Below are 25,377 nucleotides of genomic sequence, written 5' to 3'. Positions count from 1 at the left end.
GTGAGGTTTCACTCATCAGGTGTGAGTGCACCTTAAGGAACTGCCTTAGTCTTCCTGCTAATGAAGATATCAAAAGCATTTGGGGGGAATTTACGTCAGCTGAATTTTTACCTTTGCTCAATGGGTGGCTGTCCCAGTATTATCTATTGCTTTCTAGTGTCTAAAGAAGAATGGTATGAGAAAGAAGATACTGAATCTGTCCTTTTTAAAACCTTTTTTCTGCTAAATACTGGCTCCTTATACAACTCACTGTATCTGTCATACTAGAAATGCAGCCCATGGGCTGCTGCCATCTGTGAGAAGAATCCTGTTGGCCCCAAGAGTTGCCCCTTGTTGCACGAACGTGGGGAACTTCTAATTTCCAGTAGCTCGAAAGTTCTTCAGATATTTTTTTTTTCTGAAAACAACTTTGTGAGGTTTAAAACAGTTGCTGTATAATAGAAAGAAAGGTGAACTAGGCAAGGTTTGTTGAAATAGTAATCCTAGTACAGCTGCTTTCACGTGAAAGCCAGCTGTCTCCATTGACTTGTCCCTTCTTCGTCTGCAGTGAAGTGCATACTCGTATTCATTCCTCCATTCCTGTTCAGGTAATCATTTCAGGAATATTAGCCCCATCTTGCTCAGTAGGACTTGCTTACGTGTTTTTAAAAATGCTTGCCTGTAGAAGTTTTTTTTTTTTTTTTTTTTTTTTTTTTTATCTGATGCAGGAGCACGAACAGAGAAGAGCAACAGCTGCTTCATAAGAGACAGCAGAATGTATTCTGATCCCAACTAATCAGTGGCTAATTTCTTAAAATCTTCAACGTCTCTTCTTTGGGATGACCCCATGACCAGATAAATATGTGTGGAGCTTTTTTGTTCAATTGTTTTTCAGTGTGATTTGTGTCAACCTATTTCTTTCTAAAGATGAGCATCCTTTATAAGATTAATAGAAGACCCACAAAAGAAATACTTCTGAGTATGAGAACATGTGGGCAGCTGTGTTCTTCCTTGTATAATTAAAAAAGGAGGAAAGAAAACTTGCAGCTTCAAGCTCCAGCACTCCTCAAAGTAGGCTAATGTTTGACAAGAAGATAGCTCTCAGTGAAGACTACTGTTTTGAGTGTTCCAGCAAAAGCAGACGCAGATTTTATTGAGTCTTAATCTTTTGAAATTCACACTTTGCCTACTCAGTGTACTTCTCATGGGATTTTCCCCCCAGCTCACAACGGATCTATCTGGAGAAAATTGCCAGCAATGTATACCGATTTCTCTGTGCATGTGAATGTCTAGCATTATGTAAGGGCTGAGGTGAAGTAAGCTGTCATGCTCAAATTCATTTTGAAGTCCTCCTGCTTTTCATAATGTAGGAAATATGAAGATGAGAAATTCTGCTGGAGAGCACTTCAGCAATTTGCAGGGCAAATTCTGTTGCAGTATATACGGTGATTATGTAATTAAATACTACATCTAATTCATGTATGCCTAAATCGCTGGAATTAAGATTGCAGGGGCTACTTTTGCATTGCCATTTCTGATTTCTGCATATTGAACTGTGCCACCCTGATGCTCTCTGAGGCCATATGGACATGCATGTATTAGTCTGTGCTCAGTTTTAAAAAGCTGAAAGTACGACCCTTTAAGACAGTGAAGCTAGCAATAGCTATGCAATGACACATTTTTCACACTTTTCAATGCTTGAGTTTCATTTGGGGACCTGCACTTCTCTGTACAGATGTGTATGTGGTTTGTTCCAGATATATTTCTTTACCTTTTTCTTACAATTTAGGTGTCTCTGCCTTTAGGAACAACTCCATCTACTACCCTGCAAGCATAGAAGGTCCTCTGGTATTGAAAGTCCTGTGATCACAATGTAGGAGAGTGAGGCTAGCATAAAAGGAGGACTGAGGGGTATGGGATTTCTGTTTACTTCAGACCTTAAATTTCTGCTGACGTGAGCTGACATTTGGGACAGGTGTATCTGCAGAGACCATCCTGCCCCATCAGACTTCTCATTTGTGTGCAGGGCTTGGGCAAGAACAGTGTTGTGTGTCCAAGGGTATGTAGGGTTTTAGTATTTTCACCTAGGCAACCTCAGCCTTTGGTCTGAAAAGCAGATTTTTATCTGCTGAGTTAGAATTATATTTGTATTTTGGCAGTACATGAAAACAGAGTCTTGACAAAGAGATACCAGTTATCCGTGCTTGAGCAATAACATTGATTGCACAAAGATGGAAAAGCTTTTGTCTTCTTGTTGCAAAAGATTGTTATATTGACGTGACATAAACTGAAAAATTGAACGTAATATGGGGGGAATTTTGCTTTCATTTGAAGGACAACACAGCCAAAAGCCAAGTTACGGTTACGAGGCTGTAAAAACAGGTGGTAAAATACTCTTGGCTTTTATAAGGTACTCTATTTACCATTTATGGCAACTTTCCAGAAGTACTGTCCTAGGCCTGGGAATCCTGCTATGATTTTCCTTGTGGAAAACTAAGGAACCTGATGTATATGGAGAATTTCCGTTTTTTTTGTTAACTTGTATTGTCGCAGTTTATGAAGCCCCCACATAAAGCTTCGGCTAGGTACAACTGAATTCATTTAAAAAAAAAATGGGGAGGAGGGGAGGAATCTGTGCTTTAACAAGTTTCTGAGCAGTATAGAAAAAATAGAGATAAAGAGAGAGTGAGGAGCAGATCATGCTCTCTGTTTAGCCTTTTCTTTGCGAAGAGTCATGAAATCATAAATCCAACATGCTCTATGTGTTGGAAGGTGGTGGGTTTTGTTCTGTAACCATGAGGTCTTGGAGGCCTCAGAAACCATCTCTGTTAGATGGTGTGGAAGGCATAAAAATAAACATTTTCTGGTCACTTTTGCCACCCAGATTACTACAGTACTTTGAGGGTTGTTTCATTGCTTCAGAATGGCAAGCACCTGTAAGTTGTGGGGTAAGGAAGTGTATTCTTGATTCTTCTGTAATTGACAACCAAGTCAGGGCTGTGGTGGTTACTGCTTCTTCCTGCCCAATTTACAGTACAGAGGGGAGAATCCTTCCACTGCTGAGAGGTAAAAACTTGGCACAACATTTGTGGTCTGTTGGTAAGGGATGCTGCAAACTGGTTCCGTTATTAATTTAGCAAATGTATATCTGTAGTCTTTAGAAAAGAAAAAGAGGAGGAAGGACTTGTTACAACTTCTGATATTCAAACTGCTGTTACTGAAGAAACAGAAATGCTCCTCTTCTTTTCCCTTGCATGAAGAATTCTATTTCTGCCTTGTACTTCTATAAACTGGTGTAAAAAAAATCATAATTACAGTGTACTAAACTCTTTTACACCGTGTTGACCTTAAAATAATGTTGAATCCATATTTCTATTAGCTAGCAATGAAAAACTATTAAGAATAACACTTAACATACAATCAATTCAATTCCTACAAATGTTTCTAAAGAATGATGGTGCTTCAGAGCCATAAATAAATGGAAACAATAGCCTGTACTGTGCTGTAATTTCTGTACTACCAAGAATTTAAATTCAAGGAAAAAATGTTAATGTTCTTTCCTCTAATCATTAAATCAGAGCTACAAAAATAGATAAGGGGACAGGTTCAAAAAGGTTTTGAGATCTTCTTTCCCATATAATATAGGAAAAATAGGAAAATAACTACTAAGTTCTGTCACTTTCGCATCTTCTTCCATTCTCCATCTTTAGCGAAAGTGTTTACCCAGCTTACTTTTAAAGTATCAATCTGTATATAGGCATTTAATACCATTTCAGTAACAGGGTCACTGGAGCATTTTTCATATGGAGACTACGTGCAGAAACACAATTTTCTCAAGCATTTACTGGTATAAATTCAAGAAATGACCAACTTTCTAAGAAGTTACATGAACTGATTCTATAAATATGCAGTATGTCTGAGGTCCTCAGGTTATACAGTAACGGGTATTATAGAAATAAATATTGATTATCATTTACCAAGGGAATGTTTTAGATTGAATAGATAAAAAAAAAAAAAAAAAAAAAAAAAAAAAAAAAAAACCTCCAGCAGAAACTAATTTTGTTAAATGGGCTTTATCTTTTGGAGAAAAGCCAACACTGTATAATTGCTGATAAACTTCTTTTGATCTACAACAAGATGTAACTACTTTGAGAAAGTCATTATTTTCTTTTGTTGCTGTTAATTTAGGAGCTGTAAATACACAGAGGTCTGTTTCCTAGTGTTTCAAAATGGGGGTACTGTACCAACTGGATGCAGCTATAAGTAATTAAACTTTTCCTGATATTACAAGAAGAGTCTGCCGGGTGGCTATGTATGGCATGATCTAGGGACATAATACTTTTGAAAGGATAACTTCTGAAGTCCAGGTTGACTGTGAAGTCAGTCTTGGTCTGGCCTATGCTCATGAATTCTAAAGTAGAATTTAGCCCAGAATGTCTCACACTAAAATATTTTTTGACATTTTTACAGTAGTAAGACCTTGCTGTGGGAGAACACTTTGGCATTGTGCTGTCTCCGTGCTCCTTTTTCAGTGCTACTCTGAGCCACGGGGAGAGCCTGGCTCTTGCTGCAGGTTTGAATTTATGTGAGCAGGGAACATGTATGCACAGTAACTTTATTCCTTCACAGAAATGGTGATGCAGGTGCCAGCGTGTATGTGGTGACCACAATCTTGTATGTTCCCCATTCTGTTCTTGATATCAGCACAACTAAATAATGGCAGCAGTTGGGACACTTTACCAGTCTGGTTAAAGCCTTGCAGCAGGTATGGTGACTGCAGCCCGTGGGCCTGGAGCTGGTGGCTTGTTTCAGTGTCTACAGCCTGGAAGCAAAAGACATTATTTTCCAGCTTCTGTGTAAAAGGTAGCATCTAAACTGTGACTTACTGTGCCAAATGTTTTTCCAGAGCCAATTTGTAAATGTTAACTTTAGCTGGGAAGCCCTAGCCTTTCTCACTGTTGTAATGTTATCTTCCAAAAAGCCAACAAAAATACAGCTTTGATATGTTTCTCTAGGTGCTTAGATGCCATTGCATGTGAGGTATTATCATGAAAACCACATTATCGCAGTAATTCAGGGGCCTTTGGGCATCTGATGTTGCCAATTGCCTTCACTTCTTGCTGGTATGTAATTTATCACTGGTGTGGCCTACCCTGCTAAAATGCACCCTTTGTGGGCAGAGATGAAGCTAATATACTTTCAAAGTGTATTTGAATTGTTTCAATAAATCACAGCTGTCACTATGAGCAGTTCTATCACTTGCCAGCACAATATGGTATCTTCATACTTCATAGTCTTGATACTATGCTGGACCTTTATTTGTGTAAATTGTAATGCATCATAACTTATTTTATCAAATGAATTTGAGTGGCCCTGAATTCTTTCCTTTTTTTTTTTTAATGGAAACTTTGCATTGTCTTATAAAGAAAACAGCATTTTTATGGGAAGTTTTTTAATTACGATCATTATCTCTTTATTATTAATTAGCTTTAAGAACACTTGTAGACTTTTTAATTCAGTTCATTTTCATTCTTTTATGCAGTTCAGTGCAGCAGGGAGAGCATTATTTTGTGGCTTGTGTACATTTCTCCTCCTACTTGGCCATGTAGCAGGAAGAACATCCACGTAGAGATCCAGGGATGTGGTCTCTGCAGTGAGTAGAACAGTGGGGAAGTGCAGGAACCTTCCTGCTTCATGGAGCTTATTTGCTATCTGTGCAGAATACCCACCATACTAATCAATTGTCTGGGATTTAAAAATAATAAAAAAAGAACTTCCTCGAATCCAGAAAGTGGTTGCAGATAAGCTTTCCTACCTGAGCCCTGTAGAATAGTGAAATGGGGAAGTTGCAGGTAGTTAATTATGCCAAAAGCATCATTAATTCCTTCATCTGGGAATCTTTTTGAATCAGAAAGCATCAGGGAGTGTGAGCGGCAGAAGGATTGCTGGAGCTGCGATGTGGTGCCCTGGCTCAGCACGGGCTGGAGAGAGGGAACATTGTGCCTCAGCATCCAGACATGCTTTCCTGGGCAAGACCAGGTGTGTTTGTGCCATCTGCCTGCTCTCCCAGTCCCAGGCTGATAGATGGGATGCTCCGATCCAGCTGCTTGGCCTCCCTACCACACAGGTTCTGGTAACGTCAGTGTAAGCTCTGGACAGATACAAGCTCATCTGGCATTTTCTTCTCCTGCCAAAGTGGTAGATATGAGTGTCACCTGTGTCTGGTGCAGGACCTTGCTGCTCTTCAGAAGCTCCTTGCAGCAAGAAGATCTCCATAGCTCTTTTTTTCTCAGGATGTTCTGGCATTAAGTATCATGTTTCCAGGACCAAACATCTTTTTACGGACATGCCTAAAATGCCAGTGAAACTTTATGAAACAATTTGCCATGGTGGCTCCTATGGAGGTGGGGGGGTGTTGCTTTCTGCTTTCTCATAATTGATGTGGTAGCTCATTTCAGAATATGAAAACAAGGTCTATAAAGTAGTCAGTGTTTATAATTTAAAAAGTTATTTATTGGCTGCAGATATATTAGTGAAAATGTGAATATTAATCTGCTTTTTAGTGTGAAGAAGTTATGCTAATTGTTTAAAATTGAACAGTGGTGCTACTGTAAGGAAACTTTGTAGCTGTAGATTGAATACCTCATGAGGAGTAGTCTGAGTATGACTTACATTTGTCCTTTTCCAATTACAGACATTAGTGTTTATTCTCCAGGTTTACACTCAGAATGAGAGCTAGTTACTTAAGAACATTCTGCACATGTGTTTACAGATTCTGTGATTTTCTCTTTTCAAAAATTTTTGCTACACAGACATTTTCTGCAGATTGGTTAGGCACATCAACTATCACTTCAGAAATACATACTGTAAATCTAAGCTGGAGAAACATTTCTGTCAGCTGCTTTGTGGTTTGACTGAGCAGCCATGTGAGAAGTATATGAAACCAGTTACGCCATTCAGATCACATAAGCAGGAGACAAATATTTTAGCCTAAAGTAGCCTTCGATGATGGTGCTGCATTAACTTTAGTCATTGCATGTACAGGAACGCATATGTATCTCTACCCATATTTATAGATCATTTCATAGGATCAGGGCAGCTGAGGGTGGAGTACAACAATAATTCTGCTTAAAAAGTACTAATATACCTGCTATTCCCATAGAAGACCTCTCTCCCATGTCAGCTAAATCTCAGAAGCTGGCAGTTGCCTCTTGGCAAACATTGGAAAGCCTTTGCAAAAACCTTTCCAGGTTAATTTCAAAATGCACATTTGTATCGGTTTGCTGGCCCCAACATTTTGCAGAGGCCTTTATTCTAAGACTAGTGCTCAGACAGATGAATCTTACTGTAGACTCTTCCTTGCCTTCTTGCCAGTATTGGCAGTCTTTGGGCTCTGGGAATTCAGCCCTGCCCTTGCAGGTGCTCCTGGGGGACACACACCTTTTTTGGACCAAAGTAGGGTTCTTCAGCCAACTAAAAATTTTGCAAAGTTCTGCATGCAACTCCTAGCAAATTTAGTACCCAAAGGTCTTTCAATATTACGTTATATCGGAGATCAGTTATTTTTCTACTGACTTTATCTAATATGTATATAGCACTTTTCAGCACTGTTGGACTTCAGAATGTCTCATGAAGAATTCTTCCCTTAAAACCTTATTCTACAGATAATACACAGAAAGAAGTAACGCACTCAGTTGTATTATATCCTAAACAAGCAAAAAGCTATCAATATTTATGATATATGCAAGAAAAAGTGCTGTTACTGCCTCAGAAGCCCACCTTGACCACACAGCTAGGTTATCTTCAGTATTTATGCTGAGCTGAACGCTCTGTATGTTTATGGTCTTTGCACTTTTTCCATAGCTCTGAGCATCTAGCATTGATCACAATTGCAGACCTTGCAAATAACTCACCAATGCTCCATGGCAGCTCTGCCCCAGTGATTTTTGACAGCAGACATCTCCCCAGAGAGGTCTACAGCAGACAAAGGAGAAATATTCCAGAGACTTTTCTACATTTAAATTCTGTTATGCTTGCTTTCTTTTGGTAATGAAAGTAAATTTTGCATACTTTAGAATTGCACAATTGGAGATATCTTGAGGGGAGATATGGGGCTCAGAGCTGATCCTGTGGGTTTCACAACATTTTTGCTCGGCAGATTGGCCTTCTCAAGCAGTTGCATTTGTTGGGTTAACCGAAATATTCTTTTGCAATGGTAATGCTGGACCACCTATAGCAGGAGTTATCCAACTGACTAACGAGCTCTGCAGTGAAAGGTGGAGACAAGGGTCATATCTATTCTTTTCCTAGTTATTCAGAGAAGTTGTCTTCAGGTGTTAATCCTTACATTTTCAGAAGTGCCACTAAACCCATTTTAGAGAAGAAAAAGGTGAAAGTCTACATACACCATGCATTCTCTCCTTTTTTTCTATTAACATTGTTCATGTTGTTCTGACCACCCAACACAAAAATTGACAATATGTTTTCCCGTGATATGGCGATAGGCATGCTTTGCAGATTTAGCTGCCTGGCCAGCTTTAAATTGCTTGTGGACAATTAAACTGTTTCATTTCTTTTCCTTTTTTTTTTTTTTTTTTAAACTCAGTTTTTGAAGTCTTGGAAATTGTTAGTGTTGTATTAGGAATGTCAAAAAGAAATGTTTTTACTTTTTCAGACATGTTTGACTTTAATTCACTTACTCCCTCCTCCTTCATCAAATTAATAATATGGCCATGGCTGAAGCTAACTAGGCACTGGGGTGACTACATCTGTAGATTTTGCTGTTCGTTTCCTTCCAAGACAAGGGTTTATCTGGGAGATACAGCCCGGTTTTAGTGCAGATGTCCGATGTATTGCTTTCGTACATATGGCAGAATTGGAATAGGTGTTTACATTTACACAGTGATACAGAATGGACTTGATGAGAGAAGTGATAGAAGACATGCACATGTACTTTATCTTGTACTTCAAGAAGTAAAGAGGACAATGGAAATGGAGGGTCTTAATGATAACACTTGCTTTATTAGAATATCCCTGATCCAATCTGCTTATGAGCTCTTCTGAATTAAGCAGGAAAAACAGGAAAAATGGACTTAGATCTACTAGTAAACTAGAGGGGTTTGCTTGCAAGGTATGGATGACTGGGATCACTGTGCATGTTCCTATATGCCTGGTAGACTCCTCCCTAGCTGCAATTTATTTTATTTTTTGCCGATATCTCTTAGTACATAGCTAATGCTTATTCTAATGGCACTTTCATATATGTGCATATATGTTCATAGGGCCACATGGATACAGGCTCAGTCTCATCTTCCCCTGCCTTTCAGCTTCTGGATTAAGCAGTGGCTGTGCAAAAGGAGAGTTGAGAAATTACTTGATTTCTTATCTTGTAGAACTGGATTTTTTTGGAATGGGGCTTCTTTTTCCTTTGATTGTTACCCACCTGGTCAAGTTTCTCAGCAGCCTTTTAAAAGATGCTACTAATACACTGTTAATAAACATTTTGGTATCTCTCTCATTGGAGGTTTCCTCCTTCAAGGAGCTGAGTTGCCTGGCCTCAGTCCAGAAGTGTTCTTAAGCCTGTGAATCATGGCTCTGAAATCAAGAAATCCGTTCACATGCTTACAAGTTAAGCAAATGTTTAAGGGCTCTGCTGTATAGGAGCCAGTGTAATCACCATATTACAGGTGAGTGCTCCTAATATGAAAGGTTTATGAAAGCTTCCCTTGAAGTTGAGCTGCAATGCCCAGCTTGTGAGGGTGAAAGCATAGACTCTTAGGGAGCATTTAGGGTGTTAGCAGTGCCTCATCCAGGTCAGCCCTCAATAAAACACAGCACAGTATGGTAAGCTGTGCATCACCAGTATGCTGCAGACTTTCTCCAGCACACAGGCTGTAGGCAGGAGTCTGTACCTGAAGCTGTGTGGAAGCAAAGTGGCAGAAGCAACACGATGACATGGACATTCATCTCCATGACCACTGGTGAGGGGCATCCTGCCCAGGCTTGGGATGCGGCTTTAAGCACCTATGCTTTCTAATGCAGTGCACACAGATATTTTTAATTTTTGCACATTTTCCTGGAGAGCTTTATGCAGTTCTGCCTGAGGCTTGCAGTTTTTCTCCGTGCAAGTTTATTCTCCTGGGCATTCATTTTTCAGTCTCCAACTGTCTTGTCTATTCAGAAACACACAATCTTCAGTGCAGGGACTACAGCTATACCTTGAAGTTTGCACAATGGTTGGCATGGTGGAGGTTCACCTTGGGCTTATACTTGTAGATATTCCAGCAATACTGAGAGCTAAGTTATAGATCATGGAAAATCAACAGTTTGCTTAGGCCAACTGATACTTATTTGGGGGCAGTCCAGAAAATCAAACTGATGTAATGCAGGGATAAACCTGCTGAAATTCAGTGAATCTGTGGGCTCACAGATTGCATGGATGCATTAGACCTTTTTTCAAATCTGATCCTGCTGCTTTTGTATTTGGGAACTCACCTCACATTGCTTGGGTGGCTAGATGTCCCATTGCACAAAGTTCTTAATGATTTACTAACAAAAGCAATGGGTAGGCGTTTGCAAATAGTAGTTAGAATATGGCCAGGAACTGCTTTATATACCAGAAGGCAAAGACAGACACATATATAAAGGGTTTGTTACACAGGGTACTGTTAATCTCATGAGCTACACTGACTGTATATAGTGCCTGCAGCCCCGCTGTATATGCAGAGGCTTAAACACCTCCTGCTTTGCTTTGCAACAGCACAGAGAGCAGCAATTCCCCTCACCCAGCTGATGGTTTGTGACTCGGACATTTATTGTTATCTTCCTATATCTTGAGCGCTGTCAATCACATCTGTAGATGGTTTTGGCTGGAAATAGGGAAATATATGTGTGTATGTAGATATGTGTATGTATATACCAAGAGTTAAGTTGGTGCCAGTGTGGTGGTTTGTTTGTTTGTTTGTTTGTTTGTTTGTTTGTTTTTTTAAGGGCTTGAATGTTTTTATAAGGGCCAAGTGTAAGGTCGTACCAGATACAGTGTTTACATTCCTGCCCTGAACTAAAGGAAGTTACCATTTCACATGAAAAATACCCACATGTGAAAATTGTAATTGAAAAAATTATAACAAAGGTTACATTTTGCAAGTCTGCAGGATACAGTTTTCTGGGTAGAGAGATGAGAAAAGATAAGTTTTTTTCTTGCAGTTTTCAGTCACAGCTATTGTACTGGTTCTTTTTTTCAGAAAATAATAATGGTAAAATAGTTAATTATATACTTAATTTCCTTCTAGTTCACTTTAAATCTTAGCTTCAAAGTAAGTTTAGCTTTTCTGCAAGAATATATGAACACTTATATTAATAATGTTATAATCAGTGTCTCTGAATTCAGCAAAATCCTGAATACAGTGTTCTGTAGTTATTTTACATGAAGACCCTCTGTAATGCATTGCTGGCAAGGGCATCTCTCTAGGTGACACTTTCTAGTGTGAGTTAAGACTTACAGCATGTCATATATTAAAGAAATGTGGCTATTAAATGTTAATGGGCTTTTACATTGATGTTAGTTGTATATTAGCTCTTAATTGCGCTTATGTTGTAAATTAGCTATTGAAAAATCCTGTAAGGAGGAAGTGCAACAGACTGCATCTGTATAGCAACTTATGGCCACAGTAAGGGCTGTGACTAAACTTGCATGTTTTTTAAGCAGCAAAGCTCTTAAGAGAAACCCAGAAAGTCTCTACAAAGATGTATTGGCCTTCCCGTGAGCCTGTTAGCTCTCGTTAATGTCAGCAGGATTGGCAGGCAGGGGCTGAGGGCAGAGGAATTGAACCTGGCTTTTCCATAGGGCCCTCCAGGACTTCCTTGATGTCACTAGCACTGCGTAGCAGCCCATAGCACATTCCTTCAATGGCTTGGCTTCACACCTCTCAAAATGATGTTTTCCTGGTCCTGCAGTAACCTCCCTCCCTGCAGGCTTTGGGCATCTACGCTGCTCCAGGGTAAACCCTTGCTCATTGTGCTGGCCAAAGGAAAGCTCTTTCCAAAGCCCATCTCCCAAAGGCTGTTGAGTCTGTTCATGCGACTCAGTGGATTAACTTAGTTAAACAGCATAAAATGTTTTCCTCCTCTCTATATATCACCTGTGTCATTTGCTGGATAAGTGACTTTTTTTTTTTTTGGTCTCCAATAAAATTCAGAAGCCTCAGATTACCAAAACAGCTGCACATGCTTTGTCTGGGTTAATGCATTTAGGTCAGGCTCCAGGCTCTGGGTAAGTGCCAGGATCCTGGATCAGCTGATTAACCGGAATTATGCTGCTGTAATGGAGCCCTGCATTATTGTGTTGCAATTATTTTGGCTTGCAGCTGGCTGTTCCCTCTATATTTTTACTGAAGTGAGATAAAAGGATTTTGTCTTAAAAATAGAATTTTCTGAGTCTTACAGAAGCTTTGAGTTACATACCATGTCTGATAGAGGTGCACATCCATTTATCTTCAAGGAGAAGAGAAAATATTTTTTGTAATAATTTTTGAAAAAAAAACAGGAACAGTGCTAAAGGGTTTCAAACATGAAAGAAAAGTACATTGAAAAGAGAATAAAATAAGTGATTAAAGGGTCATGTAATAACATGGTGTTAGGTTCTCAGCAAGAACAGGTTTATTTTCCGCATCAAGCCACTTAGCAGTAGCATGTTGTGCTTAAAGATCTATAATTTAGAAATCCTTTGTGTAGAGAAGCAAAAGAATAGATCCAGATTTTAAACAGAACTAACATGTTTCCCCAACCTTAAATCTATATTTGTATCTATTCATGCTCCTTTTGATGCCTATTAATATATATTTCTAGTCAAAAGACAGCTCTCTCAGGTTCTTCAGTTGATCGTGAAAAGTAAACTGAATACAGCCATTTATCTTTGAACTGTTCAACTGTGCCCTTCTTGATGTTCTTGTTAATAATGCCAGGTCTCCTAGGAGTGCTCTCAAGCAATTTTATCACATAAGCTTTTTGTTTGACCTTACCTGCTGTTCCCCTGGAACACTGATTTGGGGAGTGGGGGTGTGTGGAAATGCCAGCCTGCCTTAATTAAAATTTTAGTCTCAGAAGATGTTACAGTCTGTGATTGCATTAGGTATATAATGACAGTATTTAATCCTCTCTCTTATTTGTCTGGGCTTTATGACATGGTAGCAAGGTCACGGGGTTTTAAATTTTTTAGACATGGAAAAGTAACTGATGGGCAACTGTGTATCTCCAAGTGATACATAAAACTCGTTTCATTATATCCGTGATTTGCATGTTAGCCCTGAAGTTAATTGCTTGGATGATGAGAGGAGAAGAGCCTAAATAACAGTTCAGTGATCTTTGTGAAAACACTTTTTCCTCCATGGGGCAGTGAGCATGCATATAAATGGGTTTTAAAAGTTGATGCTTTCCCTTGTCTCCAGCAGTTAGAATTCGGTTTCATAGAAAAAGGGTAAAAGAAAATGTTGTGGACGTTTCTTTTGTGCTGACATATAAGAAGCTCTAAATATCATGTGATATGCAGTGCTAACTTTCATCATCTCACGTTGATATAACCCAGACGGCAATAACAGGAGGCTTTCTACCACTAAGATGGGCCTGTTGATTTTATGCCCTTACTATTCTTGAAGAAAAATCTGTGCACAAAGCAATCTCTCCTAGTTTTGGTATAAATGTACCACATTCCAGTTTACATGGGTCAAGCAGAGTTAAAAATAAACTTGTGAGGCCCTGATCTTGCAAATCGCTTGAACTGGGAGTGTTTGCTTAACTATGGGATGCATTATTCCCCTGATTTTGGGGTTTTGTTAGCAGCTGGGAAGTTCCCTGTTTGGCTGTGGTGTTCGGAGTAGCACATGAAACCATGCTTTGGATGCTCTGTGCTTTGGGTTTCTTACAGGTTCTGAGGTTCCAAAGCAAGTAAAACCAGGATTTCAAATAGACTTTGAAGAAGAATACATGAAGAGTATCCTCTTCAAGGATGGACAGTTCAGCTAGATAAGGCAGTCCCTGCTCTAGCAGTGGCATGTGACTAGGCATAGGGGGGATTTTCAGAGCCATTACACACAAAATATTTTCTTTTGTGGCTGGGTATTTTCATCTGCAGTTTTAACCAAGTCCAACAAATGGGTTGTTCTGAAATAATGCAAAATTGCAGCCAATTTCTAAATTTGATTTCTTTTTCTGAAGATGGAACAGTTTAAATATCATGTTTTGCACTGTTGATTTTGTAGAACAGAGAACTTTGTAAGCCAGAGAGAGGAAGAGCAGGGGGAACAAGCTGTCTTAGCACCACTGTTTTTCTTCCTTCTCTTGTGATAATAAAGTCTTGCTGTCTTATATCTCTATCTTTCTAATCTCCCTAATACAGCTAGATATTGTCCTTTCTGTGTGGGTCTGCCAACAATGTGGGTGTTAATCTGGTACCAGCTTCAGGAAGCATGAATGTACTCTTAGCAAAGCTACGGCTAATTTAGGAACAAGGGAGCTACAATTCTGGCAGCAATTATGTTCTAAGAAAGTAAATTCAAAATCCTGCAGTTTTATAACCCTAGCTCTGTAGAGAATTATACAAGTCACTGTCATTCTAATCAGATTAGGGATATTTATCCTGCTGTGTTTTCGATGAATGTAACTGGAGTGCCATTAGCTAAAAATTGTTTTGATCTTGCACAACTTGAAAGAATCAATGTGATTAGTTTTCAATTTTGAAAACAAAACTAGCATAATACCATGTGCTTTCCCCTGCAAGCTATGCTGCTGGAGTGGGATGTGCTTTTGCCTTAAACAAGAGCAGCCAAAACTGTAAGTCACTCACTTGAGAAGGCTTCTGCTGGTGCAGAAGCTCTGTGCCCACAGAGTGCAGTGGGTGGTGTGGGGAGAGGAGCATGTGCTGCTGTAGTTATTGGCACGTGTGCTTTTTTGTGTGTTTTAAGCCAACTTACACCTCCAAGTTAGCTTAAGACTCCTTTATTTCAGGCATAGGTGTTCTTGTTTTTCCTTTGTGCATGTGTGAAAATGAAATAATTGTATGGTCTTAAGTTTTCAGGGGAAGAGGACAGATTTTTAGCATTAAGTTACTACGTATTTGTTCTTTCAGCTCATGTGGTATCCAGTTTATGCCCATAAATTATCTGAGATGTCTTCAGGGGGGAGCACAAAGCCCAAATATCTTACTAAGTCAAGACATTTTTATGTGTAGTGCAGAGAGAAAGCAGACACAGTAGGGGTGGATTGATCAACTGCAGCAGATTTGGTTTACAGCATGTTTCAGATCCAAGCTTGAGCGACAAAATTGTTTACAAAGTGTTTTGGATTCCAGCTGCACAAGAAGCAGTTTAAATCTTCAGACTTGTATAGAAAATAACACACCAGCAGGGAGAAATTAATTAACATGTCTTCTGTGGGAGTCTTCCAAACTGTAGACACTTAGGGGTGGTGAGGCTGAAAACAAATTCAGCTTAATTTTATAGCAGTGTTTTCGGTGAGACTTCCAGTCTACTGTGTGTGTGAAACTGGTCAACTGATGACAAACTGCATAATTTGGCGTGGGGGGAAGACTTCCTCAGCAGCCACCCAAATCTAGTGTATAACGTGCAGACATGAGAAGCCAGCCTGAGCTCAATGCTTCTCTAGAGCCAGCGGCATATGGGGAGATTTTGTAGCTGGTCATTACAATGTTCGTGTGGGAGGTGAAACATCCGGTTGCAATCCAGATGTGAGGCAAAGAGTGTCAGCAGGACGTACTGACAGACCCCCCATAGCACAGGGGGCTTTGTTCTGACTGATAGAAATCCCTTGCCTCAAATTCCAGCTTTCACTTGTGCTGGGAAAGGATTTTAGCATCCACCTCCCACGGCTTGGCCAACTGGTCTGAATGTAAGTCTGTGCAGAACTGAGCCTGCTTCCCCAGCCTGACCTTCTTCCTTCGTATTTTACAGTTAACTCTTAGGGACTGTTTGAGAATCAAAGGGTTCTTTGTGCCAAGACAGAGTGTTTGATCTTGCCGAACTGCTTGCTTCATTTTTTTTCTTCCTTTCAGCTTTGCAAGTACTTTGGGATGGACCAACTCAGAACTTTTGGCAAATAAGTGAGTTGCCAAAAACTTTACCAAATTTACTGATGTGTGCATGATGGAATTGTAGTTTTATGAAGACATTTTTCTTTGACAGGTAACTTCTCACAGGTATTCTAAGTTTCTGTGATTATAAGTCAAAAACTACATCCCACCCATACCTTATTTTAAAAAGTAAGGGAAAACAGACTGGCAAAATTGTGGAAATTGATATCAATCAGATTCTGCAGCTTGCAAAACTTAGTGATTGTTTCTCCAGTGGGGTGAAACAGCCTAAAATACCCCAGAAATAGCCCTTAGGTAGCCACCAGGTGAGTTCTCTGCAGGTGGAGTCAACCTGGTGTCAATGCCAGTACGTGATCAAAGGAAAGAGAGACTGGGAAGAGGAACCACTCTCACACATGGATACTTAGTGTTTTTCAGTGGAAGACTAGAAAATTACTAAGAGCTAACTGTCTAACATTTTTCATAAGTATTTCAAGCCTGGATCATGTAATTCACTGTTCTGAATAATACTGGACACAGAGCACGCTCTAATCACACCTTTATTCCCAGAAGTTCTTATTAAGCCGATGAATATCTTCTAGCAAGCTGTCTAACCTCGTTTTGGAGATTTCAGGTGATAGCAAGTGTGCTTCACCTCTAGGTAGAATGCCCCCTTGCTAATTATAGGCTCTGGTGAAACTTTACACTTTATTTCTAATCTGGATGGTTCTAAGTTTATCTTCCAACCATGTAACTTTTTCTTCACTCTGTTCAAGAACCATCTACCAGCAGCTACCTTTTCATCTTTTGAATGAATGGAGTGGAATGAATTCCTCAGGTCTCACAGGAAGAGGTGCACTTTCTGATCTCAGATCAGTTTTCTCACTCTCTTCTCCCAGTTTTGGGGAGTCTTGTGTGAATGTGAGCACCTGTGGCAAGTGCAGCGCTTGGGACTGGGTTGCCCTTCTGCAGGATCTGTGCCACAGTAGGAGACATAGGGCAGAGGTGCTGGGTTGAGAAAGGCACTGCAGTACTTGTGGAGCGGGCAGGAGCATGGCCAGATTTGTGCAGCATTGCATCCAGCCCCGTTAGCCCTGCTGAGGTCTGTCTTTTGAATTTCTTTTGGTCTCAGGTTGCCATGCTGCTGCAGTGTGTTGTGAAAATGTGCATTTTGGTTGTGTCCCAAGTTTGCAGGTGACCAGAGTTTGGCTTCTCATAGAACTACACTAAAGGGAGAATATTAGCCTTCAAATCACTTCACATTAAAACCTCTGTAAATTTATGTGATTGCATCGGATGAGCTTAGATGCAAAGAACCTGTTAGATGCAAGTGGTGAGGGCAGAGTAATATTTGTGGTTCAGGAAGTCGTGCCAGACCAAATTCTCATCATCCCAAGTGCTGATTGTGTGTCAGCACTCCAGGTAAAAAGCCTACTACAAAGCTATCTTGCTAATATATGCTTCAAATCTAAAATGAGCAATGGAACAGTCCCTGCAAGCACGGATGTGCTGTTCATGAAGGGCATGTGCTGAGGCCAGCAGATCAATGCGCCTGCCATAATTACAGCTCTGAGTGATGTTACTGGACCCAGTAATGTCGAGACCACTGTGTTTTATCTTTTAAGCTCCACAGCCTCATTAAGAAATTAAAACATTTGTGGGTGTTTCCTGTAGTGTTTCTCTCTCTGGGATGTTTAAGGTAGCTGACTGTCAGCATGGTGATGCAAGTTATAAAGGTTCAGAGAATTACCTTGATGTTATGACAGCCTCTTCCATGTAGATTGCGATCCAAGGCTCATTTTTCCTCTGAGGCATTCATTGAAATTCTGTGCACAATTTGTTCCTCTGGTTGTTTAACAACGTCTCTTATGTTTGCCCTGATTTAAAAAAAAATCTTCCTTTGTAGCAGAGATAACATAGAGCAGGATGATATAATTGCAGTAAAGAGGCCCTGGAGCTTGCAGTAATAGGATGGTTCATCTGATGTGTTACTGCCATTAGAAAATATGTATGTTCTCAGGGGACAACAAAGAAACTTTTAAGGATTACACTTTATGTAGTATGAAAGCTAATAACCAAAGAGCAACTATGAAGAAAACTATTGCTGCAGAATGGTGCCACTTCCTGTTTTCACTTATTTCCTGACACCTGTGTAGCTCCAAAATATCCATCTCTGCCCAGTGATGGATGACTTTGTATGCACTGCAGTCAATTCCCAAGCCTTTTGAGAACACTATTATTTTCATTTCATTGAAAAATAAATAGCATGTCAAAAGCATGGCAGAGCTGAGTTCAGGATTGAAACTGCTGTGTGTACAAAATAGTGTTGGGAAAATAGCACTCTCTGATAGTCTGTGCCCTTGGAGGAAAAAAAAAAAAAAATTGCTAGAATGATACAGTTTCATAAGCATTGCTGAAAGCTTGATATATCAAGGCTATCAGTTATGAGCAGTCTCAGTTCGCCCATCTTCATTCTTTCCCTGGACAGTGTGCAAAAACATGAAGACATCAACACACAGTAAACACTGAAGGATCTGTTTCGAATGTTATGTGGCATGCAGTCAAAGTTGCACAGTTTTGGCTGTGGAGGTGGAAAATTCAAAGCAGATGGTTTCTGATATTAACAACTTCTTGTACAAATGAATTGCCACATAGACCGCCAGTTCTTGCTGCTTGCTTTTGTGCTGAAACAGAAGCCATCTAGCGTAAAAGACTTGGGCAACTTTTTTTGTTGTTTTTTCTACAGCATTTTCCTCTTGCTTCTTGTAGAGCTTGTTGCAGATAAAGGAATTCATTCACCTTTTCTTATTCTGTACTACTCTGCACTATTGGAGTGTATCTTTGTACATTATTGGGCTATGGTCAGTACCTGAACTTGCATCTTTCTTCATATATTTAACATCATAAAGGGTCAGGCTTTGCTGTCAGAGAAGTGGCTTCATTTGAGTTGTAGAGCCTTGAAGGGGAAGGTGGATTTTGAGCAACTGCATCTGGGGTTCTCCAGCATGGTCTGACATCCATAAATTCTTTGTATTAGGGTACTAATAGGGTACTAATTGTAAAAAATGTCTGAGAGTATTAAATGAGGGACAGATGACAGCCACCATCTTTGCAAGGATGCAAGAGAGCAGTAACCTTAAACTTACCTGTTTCCACCCACAGTTCAAGGGAGCTAATGGTCAAGAGACTACAGTAGCTTCTTCTGAATCATAGAAGTGACGACTTCCCCTAAAGGCAAAGAAGAGTCAGGAGACAATGCAGCCAGATTCTTACACTAGTATCTCTCTGCTCCGATTTAATCATATTGGAAGTGTGTTAGAATACATCTGAAGCACTTTCTCTGCTTGTATTGAGGTCCCACTGTGTGATCAAAGCATTGCAAAGTTCTTGCAAAGGGAGTGGGAAAGAGGTCTTCAGATTGCCCAGGGAGTAAGCAGGACTCTGCATGTTAGGACAGGGGTGAGGGGTGCACATGCCTTATGGGCAGAAGAAAGTCCTTGAAGAGTAATGGGATTGTTAAAATAATAATCCATAGCCTAGTGAACCTCAGCAGTTAAACCTTTTTAACACTTTTTGCTGTCCTGCACCTGAAATGCAGTATGATTGTACTATCTGCTAAGCAGTGTTTGCCTGCTGATACAGAGAAAGATTTCACCCATACGTTTTGACAGGGCAGAGGTGCATGTCAATGTAATGCCCCCATGAGGTGATGCCTACATGTTCAGCATAAGGGTAGACACCCAGTCATTTTCATAACTCTTTTCTGTTGATAGTTATGTCTGCCCTGAGCAATAAATGTATCATATTGGTGAATATGGAACACAAAGCTGAGGCGAAGAGACAGCTGTATGTTTGAACATACAGCAGCGTATCAGCAGTAGCCTGATTAAAATAATGGTAATGCAATTACATTAAACAATGACAGCCGGGCTTCTCTCTTGTTTACCCTGATGGTGTCAACTGTCTGCTTCTGCATAGCACCAGTTGCTGCCCTGTGTCAGTGCATCACAATCTAGCACAGTGAGCACAGATCCAAAATTTGGTAGCATTCCCCAGCTTCACATCACTGAAGATCCCACAGTCCGCCATCAATCCCTCATTCATTGCTATATTTGGACTTAAGTTGACAAACATAAGTGATTTGAAATGAATTATCTTCTGCAGCTTCCACTGTCAGTTGACTCTTTTCTGCTTAAATTTCCAGTCTTGTGAATACCAGAATAGTAGTGTTACATTTCTTTACTTCTTCCTTTCTTCCCCCCCCTCCCTATAATTGGTATACAGGAGCAGAAGAGAACTTGCAATTTTACTATTGCTGTATAAGCCTTCTGTAAACTCAGTTACAGCACTTCTGATGTTGGTAATTTTTGTGACTAAAAAATACGCTGACTCTGTGTTTGTGCATAGGAAAAGAACAAATTTGAATGTATAATAATCTGGTGCATTTGGGAAATGTTTGTTGCTGTATCCCAGCCAAGTTAATCACTCATGGATTTTTTTTTTATTTTGCTCTGTTGACAAGAGACATTAATCTCATATCTGTGGAAAAGGCATCTTTAATGTCAAAAGTGTTCAGATATACCCAACTATTCTCTAGCATCAGAAAAGATTTTGCAGGAGAGCTATCAGTTCAGGATAGACTGGCGGAAACAGAGACATTGGTTACTTTTTCTTATATAATGAAGAAATACGCAGGTGATGTTTTCCAATTCGTGAAGTATATTGAACCGTGTACTGTATTCATGAATATAAATTGAGCAAATGTGACATACATTTTTCATATAAAAATAACACAGCATTGTTGCTTCCGATAATTCTCCTTTGCCTGAAATATGCTTATTCTGAGAACATCACTACAAAGTTAATAGTGCACTGCATAACTACGTATGAAATATACGAGTGCTAGAGGACAGAGAATGTCTTAAGGAGGAATTATTCACGTATTTGCAATGACTGTGGCTGGCTGCATTTTTCAAGGACAGGATCTTTCTACATCTTCCTTTTCTTTTCCACTTTTTTCTGCAAAATCTTTCATCTCTAAATATTAGCTTCACCCAGCCAGCCCACTTCCATCTTGTAAGGATGTTTCTCAGGCCAGATCACGTTGCTGCTGAGCAGCACTTTGTTTCCCATCTACTTTTCTGCTTCATTAGTGGCTTAGCCCTCGAGATAATACAGACTTCGCCCGTTTCTCAGTCCTAGAGGAGCCAGAAAACCAGCAATGTTGTGGTGACTTTGAACACAGAGCCAACAACAGGTTGAAGCCAAAGCATCAGCTTTTCATCCTTGTGCAGCCACTTGCAAGTTCCTCTTGTGCCAAATGTGAAACAGTAGGGTAGAATGTGACCCTTAATATGTTCTAATCATACATATATAAATAAAAACTGGCAAGGAGGAGCTAGTGTGTATATAGATACTGTTCTTGATTAAATCAAGCCATCTTTGTTTACATCATGCTAGGGGGGTACGTTGCAAGAAAGGTAAGAGGGAGGGAGGTGCTTTTTAGGCACAACTCTGAAGATAAGAAAAGTGATGGGTTAGATTGTGAAGGCCAAATACTGGTGTCCTTGAAGTTGGTGGGGGTTTTGCCTCTGGAAATACCTTGAAGCCTTTGTGTCTGTTCAGGGCCTTAAATCATGGACTGAAGTCAAATGTCCCTCAAGGTGGTATTTCCTGCAGGGTTGAAGAACATGAAGAAGGTGTGCTGCCTGCTCATATCAGCCTGCCAGGGCTGCCAACCTACAACACGGTTGTTCCCCTTAGATTTTTATTTCTATCAGTGCTTCCATAGAAATAGAACATCTTTTTGACTTATGTGGGGAGAAACACTGGGATCATTCGCCATTAGTGAGAACAGTTTTAATTTTGGCTGTAAAAGGGACAGCATACTTGAAGGTGACTTTCTTCTTGCAGGTTACCAGCCTGTCCTGCCAAACCAGCAGCAAGGATTCCAGGGTCTCGTGGGAATGCAGCAGCCTCCCCAAAGCCAGAGCCTGATGAATAATCAACAGGGAAATCAGGTGCAAGGCATGATGGTGCAGTATCCAGCCATGTCATCTTATCAGGTACTTAGAAGCTGTAAAGACTGCTTTTCTTCTTCGGAGAGTGCTTAATTGAATTAAGTTTCCATATCACAGAGTGGTCTTTATTACTTCATTAGGGCAGCATGTGACGGGAGGCCTCCTGATAAACACCATTCTAAGTCAAATTGGTTTCTCTGCTTCCTGTTTGTGTGTTCTTACTACCGATTTTCATTCTGAATTGGGAATACATTAAATGAACTACTTATTGCAGCCTACATTACAGGAGAAACTTCAGAAAGCATGAAGGAATTATACTTCTTGTGAAGAAAATGAATTAAAGAAATAAAAAACGACACTTTTTTTTTTTCCCAGTTCGATACTGTTTTCTGTAATTAAGTTGAAGGCTTTGCCTGGTCCAGTTAAAAATTACTCATGCATGAAGTTTCTTGCCAGTGCCCTGAGAGGACCTCACCATGTCTCCTAAAACAAACTGTAGCTAGAGGGATGCTTGTTTTACTGGAGTTAGGGGAGAGGGAAGGAAGTGGCTTGTGTTTTACCAGATCTGTAAATTACCCAAAAGTCTGTATTTTCCCAACTTGATACCTGGATTCTGTGAAATATGACAAAAGCTTGAGGCCACCTATGAGGTGGTCTGTGCTTATGTTTCCTGGTGTGGTCCCTCTGGAAAGTTAAGAAACAGTGATATTAACTTCTTTCAACAGATTACACTGATTGAGCAGCCATTCTTCCCTTTCATCACCTTCTTTGAAAACACCACAGTAACCCGGATGGAAATTGGGGAATTGCTTGTGGCCATAATTTTCTCCTTATGTCTTCAGATTTACTATATGGAAAATGTGTTTTAAAGTTAACGATCAGGTTAAAGGCCTAGACCTTTTAGATGGCCTTAGATATACCAGGGTTGAGTCTTCTGTATAATAAGAATATTTGTTTTGCATTATTATTAATGTAAGAATATGATCTTAGAAATTCACATTCAGCTAGATCATGACAGAACCACTTACTAGTCCCTGGAGCACAGTGACTTATTTTTAACACATCTCTAGTCAAAAAAAGATCCTCAGCCATTAGAATAGTTCTGAGCAGCAGAAAATAACAAATTTTTTCTGAGCATGTCATATACCTGAATTCAGATAGAAGGAAAATAAGAATACTCGGGACTTATTTTAATTTATGTACTAATTATTTTTTCTACATATTTCTCTATGTCTGTCTAGGTGCCAATGACCCAGGGTTCTCAAGGATTGCCACAACAGTCATATCAACAACCAGTCATGCTACCTAATCAATCAGGTCAAGGAACACTTACAGCCACTGGAATGCCTGTTTACTGTAATGTCATACCTCCTGCCCCACAGAACAATCTACGGTTGATTGCCCCACACTGCCCCTCCAATAACGTTCCAGTTATTTCTGCCAGCTGCAGGACAAACTGTGCGAGCACTAACAATGCAGGGTGGCAGGTAAAGTACTGACACTGGCTTAGAGTGGATATACAAGGATAGTGGTGCGTTATTTGACAAATAACTCATGGCCTTCAAATGAAGAGGAACACAACAGGATAATCAGTTGAGGACATAAGTACTGACTATGCCCAAGTGATTTGCTGCTGGAAAAAATCTGTAAAAAATAAAATAAATTTTGAAAAAAAAATGTTTGCTGGTTAATGGTGCATATTCTTGTCATGTCTGCTAGGTATGCCTTTATAGCTTAGCTAGTGACATGAATTCATTGAGGTAAGATTTTTTCCTACCACTGAACACCACTGTGTAGATTGTAATATCCTTGATTCGGATTAGTTTTGTACTTTGTGTTGAGTTTGTGAAGCTAAAAGTATTTAAAAATATAATAAAATCACATTGTACCAAAGCTGTAATGGAAATGGAAAAAAAAAAAAAGAAAACAAAAGGAAAAAAAAATACTGAATGGAAGGAATTATTTATATACACTATAGAGTTTTTTATGGATATATACAGTATTGTAGTGTTTAATCACAATAAAGCTATTTGACCTCATGGAGAAAGGTCATGTTTCTACCACCTGCTTGGCCTCCTCTCTGTTTCTGAGTGAACTTCCCTTTGGTTCTTGTCTTGTTTCAGAAGAAGCTAAGGGAGAGATGATGCTCAATGAGCTTGTGGGTGTTTGGGGAAAAGGCTGGATGTCTAACACACAGTACCATAATAGCTAAGGCCATTTAGAAATATTAGCATAGACACCCAGAAAGAGTTCAGTGAATGAGGTGCCAGATTATCTTAAACTAAGTTTGTGCATTTCCAGTCCCCAAGTCCACTAATGTCACAAACATCATTTGCTACAGCTACTAACTTATATTTGTTCAGAGGTCATACACCCCCTCATGTCTGGTGGAATCTTGTCCGTTGGCTGGAAGCTCAGTTCCTTCTGGTGCGGCAGCCACAGTGCCCAGTAATTCTTTTGCTCTGTGGAGAGAGATGCTCTCCCCGGTTATTGCTACTGCAGCTATAAAGACATTTTGAAACAAAAGGGTGACAGCCCGAGACAGTCCAGCAAGTTCAAGTAGTGGGAATGAATGATATGTTAGGGTTTATTAGCTCTTAAAACATGCAGAACAGTGGTTTGTCTATAAGTTTTAGAACCCACCCCTTTTTTTCCTGTGGTGTTTCTCATTATTACATCCATGTTCACTCAAATTCCCAGTTTGTTTTGATAAATTATTCTTCATTTATAAATGCTGTATGAAGTTCCTCATTCTGCTTCAGTGCTGACAACATTTGAGTTGCAAATATGTTTACCGGACAAAAATTTGTTCTTTCACTTAAACTGCTTTTTGGTCAGTTTTGAATACCTTTAAGATAGGCGCTGAGCACCCCAGAATCATGAGAAAGCCTGAGATCCTTTTGTGTGTGAAATCTGCGTGTGTTTTAATATGGTTTTAGGTATACTCGAGATGATAGTAGTCAACAATGCCCTTGGCCGTTGCTAGTTTGCATGTGGAATGGCTTTGGTTTTCCCTTTAAGGGTAGTATTTCTTTTACATGCCTCAGCTGCAGAAGCAGGAATCACACATGCTACAATCTGTATTTCAAACAAATATTTTTCTTTTCTATACAGTAAACATATTTTTCAATGTTCAATATGGTTTTTACATGTGTCTTAAAGTGTGGAATTTCTACTGAATCCAGACCTATGAGATAGAAAGAAAGCCAAACACTTTACACATTACACATTATTTTATGTAATGTAATCACAATTCATTTGCTGAGAGAGAGTCAAGAACATGAGCAGGTAAGTAAA

The 25,377-nt window shown here is 39.7% G+C and overlaps 1 protein-coding gene across 17 annotated transcripts in view; it reads left to right on the top strand.

Annotated features, from left to right (window-relative positions):
• The window catches only part of ARPP21 (cAMP regulated phosphoprotein 21), a 142,188-nt gene extending 118,200 nt beyond the window's left edge, over positions 1 to 23,988 (top strand). For all 17 annotated transcript variants that reach the window (XM_040548321.1, XM_040548333.1, XM_040548329.1 and 14 more), the window contains 2 exons: positions 21,974 to 22,125; positions 23,322 to 23,988. In XM_040548321.1, coding sequence (XP_040404255.1) covers positions 21,974 to 22,125; positions 23,322 to 23,579 — 410 coding nt within the window. In that variant the 3' untranslated portion in view covers positions 23,580 to 23,988. The remainder of the gene's footprint in view (positions 1 to 21,973; positions 22,126 to 23,321) is intronic.
• The last annotated feature ends 1,389 nt before the right edge of the window (positions 23,989 to 25,377 follow it).

Source organism: Cygnus olor, chromosome 2 (assembly GCF_009769625.2).
Source record: "Cygnus olor isolate bCygOlo1 chromosome 2, bCygOlo1.pri.v2, whole genome shotgun sequence".
Taxonomy (NCBI): domain Eukaryota; kingdom Metazoa; phylum Chordata; class Aves; order Anseriformes; family Anatidae; genus Cygnus; species Cygnus olor.
This window is presented reverse-complemented; position numbering and strand designations above follow the sequence as displayed.